The sequence below is a fragment of the Alosa pseudoharengus genome, unplaced genomic scaffold (genome assembly GCF_046254945.1).
Source record: "Alosa pseudoharengus isolate Yale_2024_CS ecotype anadromous, Long Island Sound unplaced genomic scaffold, YU_APseudo_1.1 YU_APseudo_1.1_scf_24, whole genome shotgun sequence".
Lineage (NCBI taxonomy): Eukaryota > Metazoa > Chordata > Actinopteri > Clupeiformes > Clupeidae > Alosa > Alosa pseudoharengus.
In genome coordinates this window covers 15,678,740-15,703,280 of record NW_027468689.1, presented here as the reverse complement: position 1 = coordinate 15,703,280, position 24,541 = coordinate 15,678,740, and the positions used below count along the sequence as shown (strand labels likewise).

General features: G+C 45.6%; 1 protein-coding gene across 1 annotated transcript in view; it reads left to right on the top strand.

The window, feature by feature from the left end:
• trappc10 (trafficking protein particle complex subunit 10) overlaps positions 1-22,432 on the top strand; it is a 28,153-nt gene extending 5,721 nt beyond the window's left edge. The window contains exons 6-23 of the mRNA XM_076303237.1: positions 2,131-2,242; positions 3,212-3,459; positions 5,211-5,357; positions 7,092-7,206; positions 8,192-8,268; positions 8,715-8,806; positions 9,638-9,778; positions 10,507-10,619; positions 11,173-11,819; positions 12,020-12,161; positions 12,811-12,969; positions 14,759-14,988; positions 16,148-16,248; positions 16,551-16,677; positions 17,329-17,493; positions 17,792-17,972; positions 18,640-18,834; positions 21,031-22,432. Coding sequence (XP_076159352.1) covers positions 2,131-2,242; positions 3,212-3,459; positions 5,211-5,357; positions 7,092-7,206; positions 8,192-8,268; positions 8,715-8,806; positions 9,638-9,778; positions 10,507-10,619; positions 11,173-11,819; positions 12,020-12,161; positions 12,811-12,969; positions 14,759-14,988; positions 16,148-16,248; positions 16,551-16,677; positions 17,329-17,493; positions 17,792-17,972; positions 18,640-18,834; positions 21,031-21,290 — 3,252 coding nt within the window. The 3' untranslated portion in view covers positions 21,291-22,432. The remainder of the gene's footprint in view (positions 1-2,130; positions 2,243-3,211; positions 3,460-5,210; positions 5,358-7,091; positions 7,207-8,191; positions 8,269-8,714; positions 8,807-9,637; positions 9,779-10,506; positions 10,620-11,172; positions 11,820-12,019; positions 12,162-12,810; positions 12,970-14,758; positions 14,989-16,147; positions 16,249-16,550; positions 16,678-17,328; positions 17,494-17,791; positions 17,973-18,639; positions 18,835-21,030) is intronic.
• The last annotated feature ends 2,109 nt before the right edge of the window (positions 22,433-24,541 follow it).

Here is a 24,541-nt window from a genome sequence, read left to right as displayed (position 1 = left end):
AGTCTTAAGCCTAATTGACGCTAATTTGATAGCTTGGCCAAATCAATTTTCTAAATTAACACCATGGGCAAAACATTGAAGTGCAAACAAGAGTCAGCTCAGTGCTCCACACGATGACTTCATGCACGAGAACTTTGCTTGTTGATAGACTTTGCACACCATTTAAATTATGGCCCCTAAGTCCAGAGGCACAAAAGTAGGATCAAGACATCCAGGTTAAGTGACTGAGCTGAGCTCAATGAATCCAAAACAAGAGCGTCCAGGCTTTATTGGTTGCACAAAGACCAAGCCACGATGAGCAGACACTGATTCATTATTTTTACGGGGCAGCCGTGGCCTACTGGTTAGCGCTTCGGACTTGTAACCGGAGGGTTGCCGGTTTGAGCCCCGACCAGTAGGAACGGCTGAAGTGGCCTTGAGCAAGGCATCTAACCCCTCACTGCTCCCTGAGCGCCGCTGTAGCAGGCAGCTCACTGCGTCAGGATTAGTGTGTGCTTCACTGTGTGCTGAGTGTGTTTCACTAATTCACGGATTGGGATAAATGCAGAGACCAAATTTCCCTCACAGGATCAAAAGAGTATATACAGTATACTTATACTCAAGCCAGGTGAAACCGATCCTGGATAGGGGCGTGCTCACGGCTCCCTCAAATAGACCCAGCCACTGATCACAGATTCACTGATTCACCATGGCAAGTAGAGCGGCTTCATTGCTTCTTCTACGGTGTAAAGTAGGTAGCGATAGCCTTTTCACAACAGCAACACCTCTGTTTAGGAGAATATTGCAGCTAGTGTTGCGAACACCACGCACTAGTATAAATGGTTACGGCGCTCCCGTGACCGTCACATTGTCGCACGACAGGTCGAGAATGGCGAGTATGTAAAAGACATAATTAAAAAGAAAGGCAACACCGCCACAGTGATAAAGCAAAGCAATCTTCCCTGATGACAGTGGTCGGCTGGTGAGGGACCAATATGTGTTAAATTAGGTAATATGCGTGCTTTAAATTTAAGTTAAATATTTTCTGCAGTGGCAGAGGAATTTGGATTTGGATGATTTTTTTTCTCTGTGGCCCTAATATTCCGTCATTTTATATATAGCCCTATAGTCTATGGGAAACTGTAAATTATCTAATGATTGCAACATCATCTAAAAATCATCATTTATCTAAAATGATTGAAATCAATGATCACAAATGTTTAAATAATGACAGTGGGTCTAGTTATATGTGATAACAATGTGTAGTGGGCAGAATAACTATTGGTTTCCGTTTGTGGTGACTGCTGACTGAGATGAGATTAAATAGATCCTGGAACTTACTAGGCTAGCTCCACAGAATAAATCTCCATGGTAACTTATACCATAACATATCCTACTGCCCCCTATCCCGCTTTTGTGCAACCAGATCACAGATAAATTGAGTCAGGATAACCATGATATCCTGGCTTAATCCCTTATCCTAGTTTTGTGCAACGGGACCCTGGTCTAGGAACGTGAGCCACTAGACATGTCTGTCACATTTGCGTTTGGTATTTTGTTTGGCTGAACAGGTATGGGAGAGGAAGCAGGGTGATGCTGCATAGAGGTGAAGTGTTGTGAAGTGTTGAAGTAGATGACTGAAGCTGTAGTCTTGCAACTCTTGTGTCCCAATCGTCATATTGTGATAGCACCTCAATACTGAGGGCCTGTATCCGGCCGGGAAGAAAAAGCTCCATTGTTTGGTCAACAGAACACACACCAGTGCAATCTGTACACAAGGGTTCAGGTTGTTCAGGTTGGCGCCTAGTTTTGAAGAAAGAATGTGTATGTGTATTGTTGGATGGATGTGGGACTGTCACATGCACATAGCCCTACCCTAGCATGTATTTTTCTAGCATTTGTTCCTTGGAAAGCAGTGTAAATGCACTATATTGAAAAGCAGTGTAAATGCACCATATTGAAAAGCAGTGTAAATGCACTATATTGAAAAGCAGTGTAAATGCACTATATTGACTGTAAGTGTTTTCTGTCCAGACTGCCCATCCTTTGTGACTGGCCGACATTTTGATGATGATTGTGTATGTGTGTGTGTGTGTGTCATGGCGTTTGTGTCGACATTTTGATGATTATTGTGTGTGTGTCGTGTCTCAGGAGGAGCTGGCGTTTGTGTTTGAGATGCTACAGCAGTATGAAGACGCGCTTGTTCAGTACGATGAGCTGGATGCACTCTTCACACAGTATGTGCTCAACTTCGGCGCAGGAGGTACTGTCATATTTCACATGTCATTATCTGTGTGTGTGTGTGTGTGTGTGTGTGTGTGTGTATTTTGATCAGTGTATAAGCATCGTGGTGCCCCCCCCCCCATGATAAAAGACAGCAGCAGTAACTAATTACAATTCTCAGTGCTTCACCAACTCATTGTGGAGGTGATGTCATGTAATGCTGTTCTGTCTGAGCCACTATTGGATTGCCGCAGTGGCTTTTTTTGAATGCACTAAAATGGACAACACTCAAGTGCTAAAAGCACTGAGGACGTAACCATGGACACACCCTCCTCTAGTGTCAACAGAACTTATCTTAGGTGAAAAGTACACCTCATTGAATCAACATGATGTGTGTGTTTTATTATCTCTGTTTGCACTTGTAAATGGTATATGCACTCTATAAATGTGTGTGTGTATATTGGTATGTGTGTGGAAATGTGTATTTGTGTGTGGTTAGCTGCATACATTTTTGTTCATACTGAAAAATATGCTTTCATGCCAAAATACATTATGTGAGAACAATTTGTGTTGTGTATTTGTGTGTGTGGGTGGGTATGTGTGTGAGTGTGTGAACAAGAGTGAGTGAGCAAGTTAGCGAGTTTTCTTGTATCTGTTGATGTATATGTTTGATGTATGCTCAGATGTATTGTCCTACTATATATGTTATGACTACCTTGGCAATGCAAGTGGCTATTTGTCATGGCAATAAACATGGCAATAAAGCATTTTAAATTTGAATTTGAGAGCGTGAGTGATTGAGTTCATATTCATGAGTTCATCCATTGCCACATAATGTGAAGCATCTCTCACTCTCTCTCTCTTTCTCCCTCTCTCTCTTTCTTTCTTTCTCTCTCACTCTCACTCTCTCTCACTCTCTCTCACTCTCTCTCACTCTCTTTCACTCTCTTTCTCTCTCTCTCTCTCTCTCTCTCTCTCTCTCTCTCTCTCTCTCTCTCTCTCTCTGCAGACGGCGCCAACTGGCTGGGCTCCTTCTGCCAGCCCGTGCGCAGCTGGAACGGCCTGGTGCTTCGGCGGCCCATCGACATGGAGAAGCGCGAGCTGATCCAGCGCAGCGAGGCCAGCCTGCTGGACCTGCGCAGCTACCTGTTCTCGCGGCAGTGCACGCTGCTCATCTTCCTGCAGCGGCCCTGGGAAGTGACGCAGCGCGCCCTCGAGCTCCTGCACAACTGCGTCCAGGAGCTGCGTCTGCTGGAGGTGTGTGTGTGTGTGGGATGGAGGAGGTGGAGGAGGAGGAAGAAGGGGATGATCGATTAGGAGGAGGAGGAGGAAGGGGATGATCGATGAGGAGGAGGAGGAAGAAGGGGATGATCGATGAGGAGGAGGAGGAGGAGGAAGAAGGGGATGATCGATTAGGAGGAGGAGGAGGAAGGGGATGATCGATGAGGAGGAGGAAGAGGGGGATGATTGATGAGGAGGAGGAGGACGGGGATGATTGATGAGGAGGAGGAGGACGAAGGGGATGATCGATTAGGAGGAGGAGGAGGAGGAAGGGGATGATCGATGAGGAGGAGGAGGAAGAAGGGGATGATCGATGAGGAGGAGGAGGAGGAGGAAGAAGGGGATGATCGATTAGGAGGAGGAGGAGGAAGGGGATGATCGATGAGGAGGAGGAAGAGGGGGATGATTGATGAGGAGGAGGAGGACGGGGATGATTGATGAGGAGGAGGAGGACGAAGGGGATGATCGATTAGGAGGAGGAGGAGGAAGAAGGGGATGATCGATGAGGAGGAGGAGGACGAAGGGGATGATCGATGAGGAGGAGGAGGAAGAAGGGGATGATCGATTAGGAGGAGGAGGAAGAAGGGGATGATCGATTAGGAGGAGAAGAAGGGGATGATCGATGAGGAGGAGGAGGAAGAAGGGGATGATCGATTAGGAGGAGGAGGAAGAAGGGGATGATCGATGAGGAGGAGGAGGAGGAGGAAGAAGGGGATGATCGATGAGGAGGAGGAGGAAGAAGGGGATGATCGATTAGGAGGAGGAGGAAGAAGGGGATGATCGATGAGGAGGAGGAGGAAGAAGGGGATGATCGATTAGGAGGAGGAGGAGGAAGGGGATGATCGATTAGGAGGAGGAGGAAGAAGGGGATGATCGATTAGGAGGAGGATGAAGAAGGGGATGATCGATGAGGAGGAGGAAGAAGGACTAAGATGAGGAGTGGCAGTGGGATAAGGTAGAGGAGGTGGCGGAGGAGGAGGAAGAAGAGGAAGAGAGGGATGATGAGGAGTAGGAAGAGGAGGAAGAGAGGGAGGAGCATGAGGAATAGGAGCAGCTTGATGAGGAGGTTGAGGACTAGGATGAGGAGAGGCTGCAGGATAAGGTAGAAGAGGTGGAAGAGGAGGAGGAAGAGAGATGAAGAAGAGTTATTAGGACGAGTTATTAGGATAGGCACTTCTCTGTCTTTTGTCTTTCAGTTTCTCAGTCTTTCACACTCCCGCTGTCAATTTGGTCTCGCCACGTCTCGCACACTTTCTGCAGCCATTTCTCTCACTTTCACTTGCTCTAGTCTCACGATGTGCTCATCTGTCACGTGTCGTCCGTCTAAGTCCTTAGCTTTTTTCAGTGTGTCTAGTAGAGGGATGCAAGATGACGACTTTCTTTCATCTACTGTCTGCGGTCCTTTCAATGATTTTGTCTCTCTGTGTCCTTGTTTTTGTTGGTCTTCCCTTGTTCGTCCATGTCTATTTCTTTCAGTCTGCGTCTTCTGTCCTTCATCTCTCTTCAGTGTTCTGTCTCTTTCTTTTACTTACATCCTGTTTTTCGGCGTGGCTCCTCTTTTGACCATCCTTTCTCATTCCTCCCATTCACCTGTCTTTCTACTATTGCTCTGATGTTGTCTGACTGTGAACCATTTATGTGCTGTCCCTGAAGGCATGTTCAGGGACAGCTAAAGTCCATGAGTTGGCTATGGCAGTAAATCGAGCTCATCTTGTGTCGCTGCACAGGTGTCTGTACTCCAGGGGGCGCTAGACTGCTGGGTGTTCCTCAGCTGTCTGGAGGTCCTGCACCGCATCGAGGGATGCTGCGACCGCACCCAACTGGAGGCCAACTGCTCCCACACTGTGGGCCTTTGGACCTACGCCACAGAGAAGGTTTGTGCATCACCACAAAGAACCTCTCAGTCAATGCATTTGGCTGTAATTGAGGCTTTTAAAGAGTAAAAGTCAGCAATCTCTGATTGTTATAACAATAACGCAGACGCAAATACTGTAGAGATTGTTATGTTATTTGTCATACCAATCTTGGAGGATGATCGATTACATCACGATTGTCATTGCAGCTGAAAAATTGTCATATTTCATTGTATGGCAAGTGTATTTTGTTTTGGAACGAAGACACCTCACAAATAGAACCCATTACAGGACATCACTCCTGTAATTCTCTATGTAGATGGCTGAACACATGCTGTTGTTCTGGCAGGCCAGTGGGCAGGACTCTGTGAATAAACATCTGAAGGACATGAGGAGGCTATTTATCAGATTTGGACACATTGGCCACCTGCAGTCTCACAGCAGAGTCTGGCTGAATGAATGCTGCTTCAGTTTGTTTGGTTTTGTGAGCTAATTGTCCACCTGGTTCCTGGATGCCATTTCCAGCGGGCTTCTCTCTCTAGAGCACGACTTGTTTGCAACAAGGAAACCCATTTTCTGTGGATTTGTGGAGGAGATCGCTTTGATATTGCTTCCTAATAGAAGCGGGGATTTGTCTTCCTTCCTTCTTCTGGGAAAACAAGCCCTTATTGGATCCCTTATTGGAAGAAGAACAATGCAGTCCCCACTGCTCACAGGCCTTACTAGTTCACACAGATACCTAAAAGAACATAAACACACAAGGTATTCTAGCGCAGATGCTTTCATAGTCTGTGCAACCAGAAATGGCTTAAAAACTCAAAGGTTCCTGGAATATCTCAGTGAAATCTGAAGGGTTCCTCAGTGAAACAGCCACCTGTGCTGTGTGTTTGTTATGTGCATGTGTTTGTTACATGCCTGTGTTTGTTACGTGCCCGTGGTTGCTCTCCATATATCTCTGAAACGTCTCTGCACTGTGGGCCCTATTTAAAGGTTGTATCAGCGATGACAGGGTAACGTCACTTCTGTTGACGTTCAAACAAAACAGAGAGCTAGCTTGCTACTCCCTCCCCTCCCTGCCGTGCAATTGGAACTCTCCTGAACGCGCATCTTGTCGGTTATTGGTTGGAACGCTTTATTTTGCCTTTGAGTGGTTGGCAACACTTGTTGGTAGCTATTGTTTTTGTGTGCAGATCTCAGAGCCTAGGCTGCCTGCAGAGACACGTTTTTTTGATGGCCTGCTTATGGGGCGGGCAGCTAACAGATCATTAGGAAAGATTAGACGAATGTGATTATTAATGTTTGGGCCTTTTTTGGGCCTGCAATCGCTGATACAACCTTTAAATGGTGGGCAAAATGCAAAGTTGGCCAACAAAGCTGTCAAGCACGAAGTATAGTTACCGTGTGGCACATGGGAGCATTGAGCTGACTCATCAATGTTTGCGCTTCAATGCCTTGCCCATGGTGTTTAAATGGCAAATTAATTTGACCAAGGGCAGTACCACGCAAAACTGTCACGTCCATAACGCCAACTAAATACCATGGCATTGTGTTGGTGTTATGGACGTGACAGTTTTGCTCAGAATTGCCCCCAACTAATTGAATTAGACTTAAGACTTTGCACTTTGCTTATCATTGAAATTAGGGGTCTATGTTTCACACCATGCTTATTGACCAATGTGGACTATTGTTTGTGATGTGTGTCCTTCTATACACTCAATGATATTAAGGTTAACTTAACTGTTCTTGGCCCCATAGTTGAAGTGTCTGGGAGAACTGTGCGGTTTGGTGTCTAAGAATGGGCCCGACTCAGAGGACCTGAACCGAACAGTGGACCTGCTGGCTGGACTGGGTGCTGAGAGACCAGAGACGGGTAAGTCAGCAGAACCAGAATCAGAACCAGATGTTCTGGACCACCCATGTTTCCAACAGTAGTTACAAATGACATGATCACAGGATTGAATTTATAGGAGAATAAATGTTGCATCTTCTTTGTCCATTATGAGATTGTATTCAGAATGTGCCTAGACCTCCTTCCCCCTCCCCCCCATCAAACTTTGGTTATGATTCAGAGCAGTGTCCTTGTCCCAGCTAATTAGTTCAGGGAGATTGAGCGGGCTTTAATGAACATGACTGCTGTTTTGGCAAAAGCCATAGGCCTCACTGTCTTGGGAGGGTCTTTGGCAGGCAGTAATGACTGAGCAGTGGTGAATCAGTGTAACTGTACATGAATCATGGTCTCTAAATAGACTGCCAATTTGCAGCTCCTTTATACTAGGAGTTAAAAAAATTGGCTTCATAAATCTAAGGGAATGAGTCTGTGGTGAGTCTGAGATTAGTGCTCTTAGTGCATAGAAGTCACACTCAAGGATATGGGCTGCTACTTCATTTGATGTGGGTGGGGGAGCTCACTCAAGACGTAGGCACACGAGATGTCTCCAAAAAACGAAACACTTCCATGGAACACTGTGGCCTCAATAAATACAGAGAGGAAAAGAGTGGAAAGAATAGAGAGAGACAGAGAGAGAGAGACAGAGAGAGAGAGACAGAGAGAGAGAGACAGAGAGAGAGAGACAGAGAGAGAGACAGAGAGAGAGACAGAGAGAGAGACAGAGAGAGAGACAGAGAGAGAGACAGAGAGTGAGACAGAGAGTGAGACAGAGAGAGAGACAGAGAGAGAGAGACAGAGAGAGAGAGACAGAGAGAGAGACAGAGAGAGAAAAAAAAATGTGACGTGACTACTTGGAGGTCTTTCTGATAGAGTGGAGGCTCAGAAAGTGGATGACTGTGCTATGAGGTCATTGAGGCTACACACAAAGGACAGCCTGTGAGTGTGTGTGTGTCTTTCTCTCTCTTAGTTAACAGCCTGCAGAGCCCCTACAAGAAGCTGAAGGAGGCCCTGTCGTCTGTGGAGACATTTGAGAAACATTACCTGGTGAGTAGGGTGCCGAATCAGCACGTTGATGGTTAACCCCTGGCCGAAAATAAAACACTGTCTTATCTCTCACTCACTCCCCACGATCACACTTTCCTTTCTGTCTCTTTCACTCTCTTTTATGTCTTTGTCCTCTTCACAAGTTCTTTGTATTTTATTTCATAACTCCAATGGAAGAAACACAAAATGTAGGTCAAACATGAAGTTTGTGTGTGAAATTAATTAACCTACGCACTCTATGGTCTTTACATCTGATTATCTTTTTCTTATTCTTCCTCTTCTCCCTCACCCTCTCTACCTTGATCATTTCTCTCCTTTATCTGTTTCTTTATGGCTTTGCTGCATCTTTCCCCACCCGCCCACCCCTACTACTCTTTCTCCCCCTCTCTCTCCCCCTCTCTCTCCCTCTCTCTCTCCCCTCCTCTCTCCCTTTCTGCGGTCATTAGGAGCTGTCTCATGCTGCTATGGAGATGTACACGGCGATTGGCCGCATGCGGTCGGCGCGCCTGGTGGGCAAGAGTCTGGCGGAGTACTACATGTGAGTGTTCGGCTCATGTGAGCAGTAGCTCACACGTGTATATACACACACACACACACACCACACACACATGTTCACGGACACATTAACAGAGATGCACCTGGACTAGTAGTTCAACCCGAATGGGGAGGTTGGACGTTCACCATTGTTGACTGACCTTGAGTGTGTGCTCATATAAATGACAGTGCACAAAACACATGCATTTCATTTCTTCTCTATTTCCACTGGGTAGATTTGACACTATACACCAGTGGTTTACCCCCCACAAAAAAAACAGGAGCCAAGTCTCACAACCTCCTTCTCTCCCAACACCGATTTGACAGCGCGTACTGTCAGCTGACCTGTCTGTAGAGTGTTAACCACGGTAGCAATTTATTCTTTGCAACAGGAAGAGCAATGCAAAAGCACCAGTTTATGTATTTGTCAGACATCGAGATCTTAGCTACGCAGTATGTGTCGACCCTTTCTCAATTTGTGAGCTGAAGAAAATGGTTTGGAAAATCGATTGGTATGGAACTTGGTAGAGAGATATAACCTGTCCCCATGAATAGGCCCATTACATTACAAGGTTTCAGTTGTCTGAAAGTAACTGTGTGTGTGTGTGTGTGTGTGTGTGTGTGTGTGTGTGTGTGTGTGTGTGTGTGTGTGTGTGTGTGTGTGTGTGTGTGTGTGTGCGGGGGTGTGTGTGTGTGCGGGGGTGTGTGTGTGTGTGTGTGTGTGTGTGTGTGTGTGTGTGTGTGTGTGTGTGTGTGTGTGTGTGTGTGTGTGTGTGTGTGTGTGTGTGTGTGTGTGTGTGTGTGTGTGTGTGTGTGTGTGTGTGTGTGTTTCCAGGAGGAAGGGGGACCCACAGAGTGCGGATGGCTTTCTGCAGGACTCTCTGAAGTCGTACGTGGCTGAGGGCTGGTCCCTGCAGGTCACGCACACCCGCCGCCAGGTGGCCGAGTGCCAGAAGCTGCTGGGACAGACCGAGGAGTATCCTTCACCAGCGGTTAATGATGTACATTGACATGTGGGCTGAGCCTTCATAGACAAGTCTTTTACATAGACGTGTGGTTTACTTGTTTTCCTGTCAGCAAGCAGTATATTAGTTTCATCTAGACGTGCTCTTCAATACGCTCTGAGTCAGCATACTCACACACACACACACACACACACACACACACACACACACACACACACACACACACACACACACACACCTGTGCCCAATCACTCCATATTTCAACACAACACAATCTGTTTTTAACTCTTAACATGCTTTACGCCAGCACAGTACTGCCCTGTGCTGTTCTAGATCTTTCCTACATCTGACGCGATGTATTTTCGGCTTGGCCAGAGCTCTGGGCGGTAGAAAAGTAGTGTTATATTACATCCACTAATCCCCCTGCAAATGGCACCATCCTATAAAGGCTGTTAAAAAAAGACTTTATAGCCCACGTACACAAACTATAGAAAGTGACTGATATATCCAATTTAAGCTTTACCCCCCCCCAAAAAAATAAATAAATAAATAAATAAATAAATAAATCAATCAATCAATCAAAACATAAAATGTAACATGATTATTGTGCAGATGTTGGAGCAGCTTGGTTGTCACCATTCATAACTGTCTGTCTCTTAGGAAAGATCCAGTGTAAGCACTCTCACTGTCACAATCACTGTCAGTGTTCCCTGTTTGGGTCCTTAACCGTCTGTGCCAGGTATCTCCAGACGAGTGCCCTGCTGGCGAGCGACGCCAACCTAACGGATGAGGAGCGTAAGCACTTCTGCCAGGAGATCCTGAACTATGCCAACCAGAGCAGCCAGAGCCAGGGTGAGTTGGGCAGATGGGCCGAGAATACTTTGATTTAATCCGAACCAAGAAGATGCTTTTCTTTAATCTGAAGCCAATAGATTACGCAACGAATGAGATCTATTTCCATTCTTACACTTCTGTGTGTGCTGATTGACACCCAGCAACTCTGCTAAGCTTGTTCTCTCTCCTCCCTCTCATTTGATCATGTTGCCTTGCTTTGTCGCTCTATCATCTGTTGTTGCGCTGGCTTCCTGTTTTCCCTGACAATTTGTTCCTTTCATTTCTTCTCCTCTTTCTTCTTTCTGTCCATCACTGATGCATGTTATTATATCTCATCAGTTCATCCACATTCTTCTCCTTCTTTCTCCCTAATTGTTTCCATATCCCTTCTTTTGTTTATCTTTGCTTCATCTGATATTGCTTTGGTATATTCTATTATGTATTTGAATCTATTCTTTTTAACTAATGTGGTGTTCATATATTGTAAGTCGCTTTAGACAAAAAGCGTCTGCCAATAACCATAAACATAGACTGCATGTCTCTTCTCTCTCCATGGTGGTGGTGTCAGCAGATCAGAAGGTGGCCCTGAGCATGGCGGCGTTCGCACAGCTGCGTGAGCTGCGCTTCCAGCCAGCCTGTCCCAGCGTGCACGTTGGCGCCGCCCTGCAGCTGGAGCTGCGCATGTGCAGCCTGATGCCGGTGGCCGTGCGGCTGGAGCAGCTGGCCGTCAGCGTCCACTTCAGCTTGGAGCAGCCCGGGCAGAGGGGGCCCGCGGCCCTCTCCACACCCCAGCGCCGCAACCCGGGCACGGGCACGGGGACGGGCACGAGTGGCATGGTGTCCAGCGGGGTGAGCCCGGATGGGACGGTGGTGTTCTCGGCGGTCAGTCCCGCCGGAGGGGTGCTGTCAGGGGCCGGGCCAGGGGGGCTCGGAGGGGGGGGCTCGGCGGCGGCCGCCTCCGCTCTGGAGCTGTACGAGATCCACGACCGGAGCCCATCGGACAACACGCTCAACACCACCGGCGTGGTGTGCAAGAATGTGCACCTGATGCTGCGGCGACAAGACAGTGCCACCTCCCTGGACACGCCCAGCGCCGGTGGCATCTCCGTGGCTTTGACGGGTACCGCAGCTGTTGCCATCGAAGACAGCACCCAGATGCTGAAGACTCACGATGTGACGCTGTTGCCTGGCAACAACAGCATCCCTTTTACTGCTCCAGTAAGGGCATTTAATGACCACACTTCTGATTACATTTCTGACATATTAATTAAAAATGATTCAGCGTTTATAATGCTTACTGTCTCTTTCTTCCCTTTGGTTGTTCTCTATCCCTGTTTTCTGACATAATCCCATTTCCCTTTCTTTCTCTTTCCCTTTCCTTTTGCATTCCTCCCTCCCAACCTCCCTCCTCTCCTCAGAGTCAGAAGCCGGGTGCATATACGCTGAGGCAGTTGTGTGCGACAGTGGGGCGGGTGCAGTTTGTGCTGCCGCACATCTACCCCACAGTGCAGTATGAGGTCTACTCCCAGGAGCCCCAGCTCACCATCGAGCCCCTCACAGGTCTGTCTGTCTGTCTGTCTCTCTCTCTCTCTCTCTCTCTCTCTCTCTCTCTCTCTCTGTCACTCTGTCACTCTCTCTTTCTCTCTCTCTCTGTCGCTCTCTTTGGCTGACTCTCTTTGGCTCTGTTTGTCTGTCTGTCTGTCTGTCTGTTTGTTTGTCTCTCTCTGACTGTCTCTCTCTCTCTCTGTCACTCTCTCTTTCTCTCTGTCGCTTTTTGGCTGACTCTGTTTGTCTGTCTGTCTGTCTGTCTGTCTGTCTGTCTGTCTGTTTGTTTGTCTCTCTGACTGTCTGACTGCCTCTCTCTCTCTCTATCTCTCTCTCTGGCTCCCTCTTTGTCGTCTGTCTGTCTGTCTGTCTGTCTCTTTTCCTCTTCTCTTTCATGCCTGTGTTTCTCTCTCTACCTCGGTGTCTACCTCTCTCTGACAGACCGTCTCTCCTTGGTCTCTCCTCGGAATCTCCTGAAAACTTCTGTCTGTCTTAGTTTGTCCTTCTGTCTGTGTTTTTGTAATCCTCTCTGCCAAGTGTTATGTCTGTCTGTTTGATCTTTATTCTGTTTGAATATGTCTGAATTTGTCAATGCAGTCTATTCAAATGAATGGCTTCTAATCCAGAAATGGCTCAAGGGGTGAATCAGTACTTTGTTTCCTAGACAACCTGTTGGCAGGGCTTCCTCAGAAGGTCAAGTTCACCATAGTAACAGGACACTACACGGTGAAAAAGGGTGATGCCCTGCAGCTTAGCAACACAGACTCAATGCCAATACTGCACACAAACTCCTGCACGGCAAGAATCGTGTCCAATACAGGAGGTGAGACGATAAATGTGTACACACACACAAATACACACACACACTCATATATACAGCGGGGAAAATAAGTATTGAACACGTCATCATTTTTTTCAGTAAGTGTACTTCCAGTGAGGCTATTTGCATGAAATTTTCACCAGACATTAGTATTAACTTAGGTAATCCACACATATAAAAAATCCAAACTTTAATGTCCATAAGTAGAGTTATGAGCAAAAAAGTGGAATGGCACAGGGAAAAAGTATTGAACACGCTAAGAAAAAGCAGTGCACAAAAGCAAGGAATGGCCAGGAACGAGCTGGAATCTATACGCAGTTAGATAGTAATTATTACTCATATCTGTGCAAATTAATATAAGATGTATCAGTACATATTATGAAATAAAAAGGTTTTTTCATTACCAAGGTGTCACACAATAAACATTTCATAATGGGTAAAAGCAAAGAGCTCTTCCAAGACCTTTGCAACATTACTGTTGCAAAACATATCAGTGGAACTGGTTACAGATGCATTTCAAAACTTAAGAATCATCCAGTAAGCAGTATTGGAGCCATTATCTGCAAGTGGAAGGAACATCACTGCATCATCAATCGGCCATGCACAGAATCTCCTCACAAGATTTCTGACCAGGAAGTCAGAAGAATAGTCAGAAGTGTAGCCTAAGAGCCAAGGACCACTTGGAGAAAGCTCCAGAAAGACTTGGAGGCAGCAGGTTAAATTGTTACAGAGAAAGTCATAGGTAATGCACTCCACCGCCATGGCCTCTATGCACGCTCACCCCGCACGACTCTATTACTGAAGAAAAACATGTCGAAACTCGTTGAAAGTTTGCTACACAACATTTGGACAAGCCTATTAAATACTGAGAGAATGTATTCTGGTCAGGCGAAAGAAAATGTTAACTTTTTGGATGTCATACTACACACCATATTTGGAGGAGAAATGACACTGCATCACCCTAAAAATACCATTATGAGGTTTGGAGGTGGAGGCATCAAGGTGTGGGGCTGTTTTTCATCTCATAGTACTGGCAGACTTCACACAGTTTCACAGAGCGAATTTTCCTAGGAGAATCTTGCCATCCACCAGGACGATGAGTATGAGACGTGGCTAGACCTTCCAGCAGGACAATGATCCAAAGCATTCAGCAAAGGAAACTCTCAATTGGTTTCAGAGAAAGGAAATCAAGGCCCTGACTTTAATCCAATTGAACAATTTTGGAAGTTACCTAAAGATCAGGATTTACAAATGGGACCCCTGGAATCTTCAATATCAAAAGGCTATCTGTTTAAAAGAATGGGCCAAAATCACACCTGAATACTGCAACTGATTAGTTTAGTCATACAGGAAATGCGTTGAAGCTCTCATTACAAATAATGGCTTTTTCACAAAGTATTTAAGAAATTTCAGTAGGCGTATTCAATACTTTTTACCTGTGGCATTCCACTTTTTTACTCATAACTCTACTTATGGACATTAATGTTTGGATTTTTTAACATGTGTGGATTATCTAAGTTAATACTAATGTCTGGAGAAAATTTCATGTGAATAGCCACACTGGAAGTATACTTACTGAAAAAAATGTTGACGTGTTCAATACTTATTTTCCCCGCTGTAAACACATACAACCACATAGACCCAGATGCGCACGCACGCACTATTACCTATACACCAAAAGACCCAAAACAGACACTCATCTGCAAAATTATACGAGAGAAATACTGTTACTTAACCAACACCTTCTTTTGTTCTTTCCCTCTGTCCTTCCTTCCTTCCCTCCCTACTTCAGAGCTGGTTGGAGAGAGCGCTTTGTCCATCCACTCTAGCGAGAAAGTGACCAGCATCTCCCTGCCGCCCACCCCTCCCTACCACACGCTGGACTTCCAGCTGGACGTGCTGTGCCACATCCCAGCGTCACCAGCGCGCCCGGAGACCGAGCGCCTTACCAACGGCGAGGTCCGCCACCGGACTAAGAGCAGGACCCGCTACAACAGTGGCATGGCCGCTGTGGACCAGAAGGTGTGCAGAGCTTCAGTGGCAATGCCTGACGAGCATCGAATCCATAGACGCGAATGTCGCTCGCCAGTGGGCGTTTGCCTTCATCATGGTCATTTCTTGAGGACATTGTTTGATGGTGTTAAAGCAACACTATGCAATGATAGATTTTTTTGTTATCATACAGCTAGTTTGGACGTCATCTTCACATTCATTTTGATGGTGTATTATGTCATGTGAAGAATAGATAAACGCATGTGTTGTTCCTACTATGCAGTGCAGTCCTGTGTTCTGGGTACAAGGATACAAGGAAGTTTATTGTCACATGCATATAGTTACTGGAAGTAAGAAATGCAGTGAAATTATGTCTGGTGTCAGCCTATTTGTGCATTAATGGGGGGGGTAAAAAGTGCAGTAGAAGAGGGGTTTAGTAGATTAAGTGGCAAGGGCTGCATAGGTGGGGGAGGATTGGGATTGGGGGGGGGGGGGGCACCAACAAGGAGCACCCAAGAGCAACAGGGTACAAAAGGGTAGAAACACAATGCAGAAATGGAAGAAAACCTTTCACAGCATGACATTTTCTGATTATTGTGAAAAGCCACCAGTTAGCATATTGGCAACCTTCCAGCAGTGGCAATATGACTCTGGTCAGTATTTGCAAGGGTTTGCTTGCCTTACAGGAAGTTACCTCGCTAGCTCTAGACTACAATAATAGTGCTGCTTTAAAGTGTAGAAAGAAAATGTGAAATCCTGTTCTGAAGTTTAGCCTCCCTTGGTGTTCACTGTCAGCCTTGTAAAGCTGCAACTGTTTTAGATTAAGTTAAGTAAATCCCTTTAGGATTATCTGATGGGTTTTGCTTTACATTACATATACAGCTCTGGAAAAATTAAAAGACCACTGCACATTTTTCTGATGTCATCCTACAGTTGCTAAGTGACATTTTAATGAGTTGAGTTGGTCAAATTTGCAGTGGTCTCTTAATCTTGAATATGACAGTCAACTCATTTGAATTTCACTCAGCAACCGTCAGAATCAGAAAAATGTGCAGTGGGCTCATTTCCAGAGCTTTATATAGTACATATTGATCGATATTGAAAGAGTGCCTGAACTAGCCTGGTGTGTATATGAAGATATATATATGTGTGTGTGTGTGTGTGTGTAACGTGTAATTTCGGTTCACAGGTGTCCATAGACTGTCCCTGGTCCATCTACTCAACTCTTATCTCACTGACCTTCTACATCCCCTTCAAGGCCAAGCACTCCCTGCTCTCGGCAGGGAAGAGGTAAGGACAGGCACACAACACTACACATACTTCCTGCACTGAAATGCTTCTGAATAGTAGGTACTGTGCTTTCCACTTGTATTTACTGCACATATATTAATCCCATTCACATGTGCATATGCTGTTTAAATGAGATAAAGCAGGCCTACTGCATAAATTAGTTATTTTTTAGGATTACAATTTTACAAAAAATCGAACATTTTTAGGATGTTAAATGTATGTAATAAGTATGATTTATAGATGCATATGAAAAGGAGGCAGTTTGAGCGAATGTAACCTCGTGCTCTTGATTCTCCCCACAGGAAGTACATCCAGGTGTGCCTGCAGAATGTGTCGGACACAAACTTCCGGCTGACTGACCCCAGCCTAACGCAGCGGCAACAGAACTCATCACTGGAGCTGCACTCCCTCAATGCTAAAGCTGAGCAGGTGAGTACACACACACACACACACACACACACACACACACACACACATATAAATGTTTAGATGGCATAACAAAAAGAAACAGAACAGAAGTCAGAAGTCATGGAACAGAAACCAAAGTCAAGGAACACATGCAACAAGATAACCAGAAGATAAATGGACAAAAGAGGACCAATCATCAAACATCCCAATCATAAAATGCTGTGGTTTATATTTAAGTTTGCCTTCCCGAAGTGTCGCTCGCACTCTTCAGATCATCCTCAGTTGGTACATGTTGTGTCCATCTCCCTCTTCTGCCCCCCTGTAGCTGGTGTACAGTAAGCAGTGTGTGTTCTGTAGCTGGTGTACAGTAAGCAGTGTGTGTTCTGCCCCCCTGTAGCTAGTGTACAGTAAGCAGTGTGTGTTCTGCCCCCCTGTAGCTAGTGTACAGTAAGCAGTGTGTGTTCTGTAGCTGGTGTACAGTAAACAGTGTGTGTTCTGTAGCTGGTGTACAGTAAGCAGTGTGTGTTCTGTAGCTGGTGTACAGTAAGCAGTGTGTGTTCTGTAGTAGTTGGTGTACAGTAAGCAGTGTGTGTTCTGTAGCTGGTGTACAGTAAGCAGTGTGTGTTCTGTAGCTGGTGTACAGTAAGCAGTGTGTGTTCTGCCCCCCTGTAGCTGGTGTACAGTAAGCAGTGTGTGTTCTGCCTGTGGGAGGCCAAATGGGCCGTGGAGCCGCCCGCCTGTCTCCAGTTCAGCTTTGCCGCCAGCTTCTCCCCTACCGAGCCGGCCGACGCCGAGTTCAAGCCCTACTGCTACGACTTCCAGCTGGAGAGGGTGTCCGTGAGTTCTCACACACACACACACACACACACACACACACACACACACACACACACACACACACACACACACACATACACATACACACACACACACACACATACACACACACACACACACACACACTTTTATAAAACACACAATCAGTCTTTTGTTTGTCACTGAGTCCCTTAAAAGCTGTTTAATGTGAAATATGAAACCAATAAGTTGTGTATTTGTATCACACTGTAGGGAACCATTCTCCCTGTGCGTTACTTTATGTTTATGTTATGATGACCTGGTGTATTGTGCTCCTCAGACTCTGTACTGTCTGAGGGCTGAGATCCGGCCCGCGGATGGGGAAGAGCAGTGTCGCACCGGCACCCTCTGTGGGCTGGAGGTCTCAATCACACGCCTGACTGAACCCAGTGACTCGGAGCGGGAGGACGAGGAGTCCACTGAGAGCGAAGGACTGCGGACCACCAATCTCATGTATGAGGGTATGTAAGCATGTGGATGCTTTACTTCTGATCTGAAAGGAGAAAGATAAACAGGGCTGGGCAAGCTGCAGCTGACCCTTTTGCACAGAGAATCACAGGCTCAGTCCCTGCCTCAGTCATTGCAAGCGCCTCTGATTGACACCACTATGTGGATACTGTTTTTAGAATGACTTAGATTAAGTGTTAGTTAGTATAATTTGTATTTTTGTAATTTGTATTTTAGTATATTTTTATATATTGTATTAAGTGTTAGTTAGTATAATTTGTATTTTAGTATATTTAGCATATTCTTTATCTTCTACTGTCCTTATTGCTTAGTTGTGTTTTTATATTATATACTTTAATTACTCTTTCTGATGTTAAATAATGTGTTTGTGTTGTATGTATGCTGCTGAGACCTTGAATTTCCCCTAGGGATCAATAAAGTATCTATCTATCTATCTATCTATCTATCTATCTATCTATCTATCTTTTCTCTTTCTTTAACATTTTAATGTCTATTTGACCACATGTCTCTGTCATCATCAAGGCAAATGTTTTGAGACACTGACTGTTTATAGCTGAAGCATTTCGTAATGGGGAAAAAAAAGTTTGATATACAAGAAAAATGTGTTTTTTTTTTTGCTTTTGTTTCTGTGTGTGTGTGTGTGTGTGTGCCTGCATACAGTTGTGGACAACAGTAGCAACTGGGCAGTTTGCGGTAAGAGCTCGGGCGTGGTGTCGATGCCCGTGGCAGCCAGTGCCACCCACCGGGTGCAGATGGAGGTGATGCCCCTGTTCGCCGGCCACCTGCCCTTCCCCAGCATCAAGCTCCTCAAGTACTTGCCACACAGTGCCACCCCTGCCATCCAGCCTGACACAGGTGGGTGCAGCCCCCACATGCCAGCTGGCCCATGCACCTCATTCTAAAGGAAATGTGGATCATGTCTCAGTGGCCAGTGTGATAACATGTGCACACACACACACACACACACTGGTGTTTCTTCTATGCGTTTGACCCATCCATGGATTGTGAATACACACACACCAGGGGAATTGAGTACACCAGGATAACCTCCATTTTACTGAATTATTTAGAAATTTTATTATTGTTTGTTGTGCATTCCAGGTGATATGAATTCAACTGCAATTTGATTGTTTTGCTTCAATTTACTTAACTTAAACAATCCAACTGCAATTTGATTGATACCTGGAGTGTACAATAAAAAAGCATGATTTATGAATATGTTATAAAAATGGTGATATCTGTGTTTGCAAATGAACACTTTAAGTTTCTTCATAGCTCTTTTCAGGCAATGGAATGTTCCTCTTGTCTTTGACTACATGGAGAAATAATTGTAGGTACCGGTAATGTGATGTCTGGATCTGAGCCTGATAGCTCGGAACATTGTATGGCATTCAGACCCAGCAACTCGGAGTAGGTATAGATGCAAATTCCTCACCTTTTTGATATGAAAATAGGTTAAAAGGCCGACGCCCACTAGCGGCGACATTCCTGTCTATGGATTTGACGCTCAGGAGATAGAACAATTTTCTAAACGTTGGCGTCGATGCGCATCAGACGCTGCAAGTGGGCTTTACTCCGTTAAAAATAATGGCGTTCTAAACTTTGGCTTCACCTGACACCGTCAGTGGGTATTGGCCTAAAGAGATTTGTGCCGGTCAGAGGAGAAATAATCTAAGGCGGGTAGTTGGTTGGAGCACAGCAGCGAATGTATATACAGTATACTCTTTTGATGGTCTCTGCATTTATCCCAATCCGTGAATTAGTGAAACATACTCAGCACACAGTGAACACACAGTGAGGTGAAGCACTAATTGCGACACAGTGAGCTGCCTGCTTCAGCGGCGCTCGGGGAGCAGTGAGGGGTTAGGTGCCCGTTCCTACTAGTCGGGGATCGAACCGGCAACCCTCCGGTTACAAGTCCGAAGCCCTAACCAGTAGGCCACGGCTGCCCCAGGTAGACTTAAGGAATATTATCCAATCAGACGTAGACTCAAGGAGTGTTATCGAATCAGAGGTAGACTGGCAGTGGAAAAAGATTCAGTACTCATTCTAAAGAGGAGACTGTCGAAGAAGCAGCTGACCATGGACACAAGACCAGAGAAAAACATTTAAACGTTTTATATATTTTTGGGAATATATATTTTGGGAAGTCAATTTTACATTTTCTTCTCTAATTACTGTTTATAGAGGTTGTTTGTATCAGTCTTCTTTTTTTTTTTTTAAAACATGAAAGGGTATGGGGATCAGGGTTGTGCACAATTCGAATTGCAATTCTGCTTCCTGTTTGCTACCTCAATTGAAATGCAAGTGAAAATCAAGAATTGAATTGGAATTTAAGAGCCAGTTTCAATTCAATTCTGGAATTTTGCGCAAGCCTGATGGGTATCCAGAGACAGTGTGCTGGCAGCCATACAGACTGGCCAATATGGTTTGACCACACCATGACCATGACTGGCCAATATGGTTTGACCACACCATGACCATGACTGTGGTGTAATACTTCTATAATTTCTCATACATAACAGGGCCCTACTGCTGTTGGTCAGTTGACCATGAATGTTGATTACATGACCAGTGCTCCTATGCTTTTTTTTGTCCTGCCTAGTGGTTTCTTATGGAGATGAGATTGGTTATTATAAAATACTTCATGGTTCATGCAGTGCACCAGTTGGATCTGTTCAGCGCTAGTTCCATTTGTATCCTGTTACTGTAGATGAGAACTGCAATTCATTGACCTGGAAATCTCTCTCAAGGCTGTTCAGTGAGCGCTTGACACAAATGGAAGTTAGTTTCTTTAGCTCTCTCAGATGAGACGGGATTGATGGCATCTTTGCTCATTCCAATACGTCATAGTTTGGGTTTCTGTTATTTTTCTTTACATATTACCCTCTCTCTCACACACACACACACACACACACGCGCACACACACACACACACTCTCTCAAACTCACTGTCTCTTATTAATTTAGACCTGCATATCATGTACGTACATATAGCCGTATTTGTGGACATGCACATTAACACTCATCTCTACCCCCTACCCGATGCAGACAGCTGCCTGGAAAACGACAACCTCTCCCTGCTGGACAAGGGCCTGGAGGACCAGGCCGACACGGCCAGCCTGCGCAGCCGCGGGAGCATCCACTCCCTGGGCAGCACCGACCAGCCGCTGCCCCCAACCCCCCGGGGCCTCCCCATGCCCCGCTTGGAGCCCTTCAGTCCCGGCCAGGTCTTCAACGGCAGCCAGGGCCGACAGGTTCTGGTGCTCCCGGCCACTGACGATCACATCCTGGAGGTCAACGCCACATGACCCCTGTGTGGTCGGTGACCTCGGGGCCCGTCTCTGCTTCGTGCGCCCCTCTCCCCTGATCTGAAGCTCCACAAAGACCACCCCCCCCCCGCCCCCCCACCCTCTTCAAGGCGTGGGCAAACCCAGGAGGACCATGTGTACTGTGCTCCTCCACGTTTTGTGTTGTGGAGAGGTACTGATAAGGGGAGAGGGGTGTTCAGGAGCTGAAGCCACCCCATCTCACTTCCCCCCCCCCCCCCCCTTCGTCTCCATTTTCTCTTGACTGCCAGACAGGAAGGAAAAAAAAAAAAAAAAAAAACAAGGAAAAAAAAATCTAAACGGAAACACAAACTTTTGGGTCTGAGCCTGAGAATTTGTTCGCTGTCTCAAGGTCATTCTGCTCTTTTCTCCTAAAAGCACTTCAGTTTATGTTTACCCCACTCCCTTCCCTGACTTATTCTCTCTCTCTTTCTCTCTCTCTTCCTTCTTTTCTTGAACATAGCAAAATAACTTGGGTCACAAGAGTGCTTCAACCTTCCTCTTTCCTCTAAACATTCTGACTCATGTCCTCTGTCCTCCCGTCACCCTGACTCTTCAAATGGGAACAGCTGCATCTATATACACACACACACACACGCGCTTACATATGGAGACAGACACACTTACATGTGACGTCAGACACACACACACACACACACACACACACATACACACAGACACACAGACAGACATTAACTCGGTCATTAGATTGTCAGGGAGGGCAGTGGGACTGCCTCGCTGTGTTTTGCGCATGTAAAAGCTTCGCGGGCTGTGTGCATCTGTCTTCGCACACATGACTCATGACCACCAGCGAAGAATGGTGGTGGTGGTGGTGGGGGGGCTGAGGAGGAGAAAGGAAAAAGAAGATGGAAGGAGAAATAGTTGGGGGGGGGGGGGAGAAGAGCGCAGAGCTTGTCAGTCCTGCTGATTATTGTCCTGTCGAGTGCTGCTGCTCCATTGTACTTCTCAGTGTTTCTGTGTTACGTGTGTGGGTGTGTGTGTGTGGGTTATCACTGTGTATTGTGTATGAGTGTGTTGCTGGATGCACAGGTGTGTGTGTGTGTGTGTGTGTGTGTGTATGTGTGTGTGTGTGTGTGTGCACGTGTGTGTGCGCGCTGTGGGGGGGGGGGGGGGGTTCTCTGAGGCACGTCAGATGCTCTCACACTCACCACGACTGCTCTCTCCTTCCTGCAGCCATAGTGCCATCTTCAGGCCTCTGTAAATACTGTTAATACATAGATATTATTTAAGGAGAAAAGAAATCACTGTATAGGCTGCACCCAAAAAAGAACAACTATACAGTTTTAAAGCAGGACATAAACAGAATATCCTACTTCTTTTGTTTTTGTCAGTGCTGAGTGTGAGAGTCACATAATCAAACTACTTAAAAGCGAAACTCTATCCAGCCTTTTTTGTGTTTTTTTTTTTTTTTTTGGGAACGATTATATTTGCCTTATCATTTTTCTTTTTATTTTCATTTTATCATTTGCTCTGGTTCAGAAATGTCGAGCACTTTTTCTTTGTGAAAGAACCTTGGAGCATGTACAGATGCAGTCAAAAAGCATTTACCTTCTTCGTCAACTTCCTTGCGGCTTGTCTGTCGTCGGCGTCGATCATTCAGTCGTCTGATGTCCCCCTAAGTGCGGGCGATCGCATTACTCTGGCGCGTGTCAGGATTTTGTTGGATCCCCATGGCAACAACAGCCTGGGGGCGGGGGGGTGACAGGGAGTGGAGCATGGTAACTCAGCCAGGTGACCACAAACACGTTTCAGTGTTAGTTTTTTATTATTATTATTTGGATTTTTTTTGACAAGGTTGTTGAGGACAATCCTGTCAAGTGTGTGTGTGTGTGTGTGTGTGCGTGCGTTTGTGAACGTGATGCTAATTTGTGGTGATGTGCTGCCGCCCTTACACACTGCTGTTGTTGCAGACCACTTAGCCAATAGTTTGATGCCAGTCTCGGATACTACAGAGAAAAATGTCACTGACCGTATTAATCATGGGAGCCTATGAGGGCTTTTTGGGGCCTGAGGCAGAGCATGTAGGATTACCCCATCCATCTGGAGAGTGCATTGGTCATATGCCTTTGGAACATGTGGGGCTACCTCTTCCTAGGTGATTGTGCAGCCCCACTGAAGACAGTAGCTCTGTGGAATCTACTGTATGGCAGAATCTGTTAACAGGGTAACGCCTCACTTGGCTGTCTCTCGTCAACAGCTGCAGCTGTTGAGGGGGTGTCAGGATAGTATCAATGGTCTTGACCTACTGAAGATGTTTGATGCACAGAGACACAAGTAATTCTAGGTAATGTGGTTTGCATTCGGAATATCCAACTATTCACTACATGGTACAGTGTATAGTGAATTATTATTCACTACATGTATATAGTGCAATTTGTAGTGAATGCATGGATGTTCCAAATGCAGACTTGATCTATTGAAATTTAAACTAGACAGTGTCTGTGGATACAGTCTAATACTGGTGGAAAGGGCCTTGTCAGTTCACCCATCCATAGATGTGTTGAGGCTTGGAGAGGTCAGAAGCTGCTCTGTTCTTATCATGATGGCCTCAGGTGTAGCTGTCTCCAGTGTAGTGTAGGAAGGACTCAGAGGAAGTTGGTGCACTTTTTGTTTGTTTGTTTGTTTGATTGATTGATTGTCTTTATTGAAGTGTGTCTGTTCTCAGTCTGAAATGTTGGTGGGTGCATTGCATAAAATTTGAAGACTGCTTTTGCCTGTGCTTGTTGCTCTGTGCTCTGTGTAATGCATCTGATTCTACCCTCTATTTATTTTGCAAATGATATTTTTTTTCATGCTTTTCTTTTTTTATAGACTGTAAGTAATTAAATTATTCAGCAACTAGAGGCTGGATGGGGATCTTAGCCTTTGTGGCTTTCACACTAAAACAGGACCTCTGCTTTAGTCATGTGATTCTTTAAGGGTTCCAATGACAATTTTTCACTTTTTTGTTTGTACATTACTCCATTAGCATCCAGCACCACAGATTGTATTTAGAGTAATTATTTAAATGAAAAGAATATGTACGCATTACACAATTGAAAATATACTTATGTTTTAAAAGGATGGATTGTGTGGCTGGTGTTTTGTTTTACCATTAGTGGACAAAAGGTCATGAAGAAGACTAGTTCTGCTTCTCTGTCCTGATTTGAATAGTTCTGTTTATGTGGTTGTAAATGCTAGCCATGCATTTTAAGGCTCTGTGTGTTTTAATG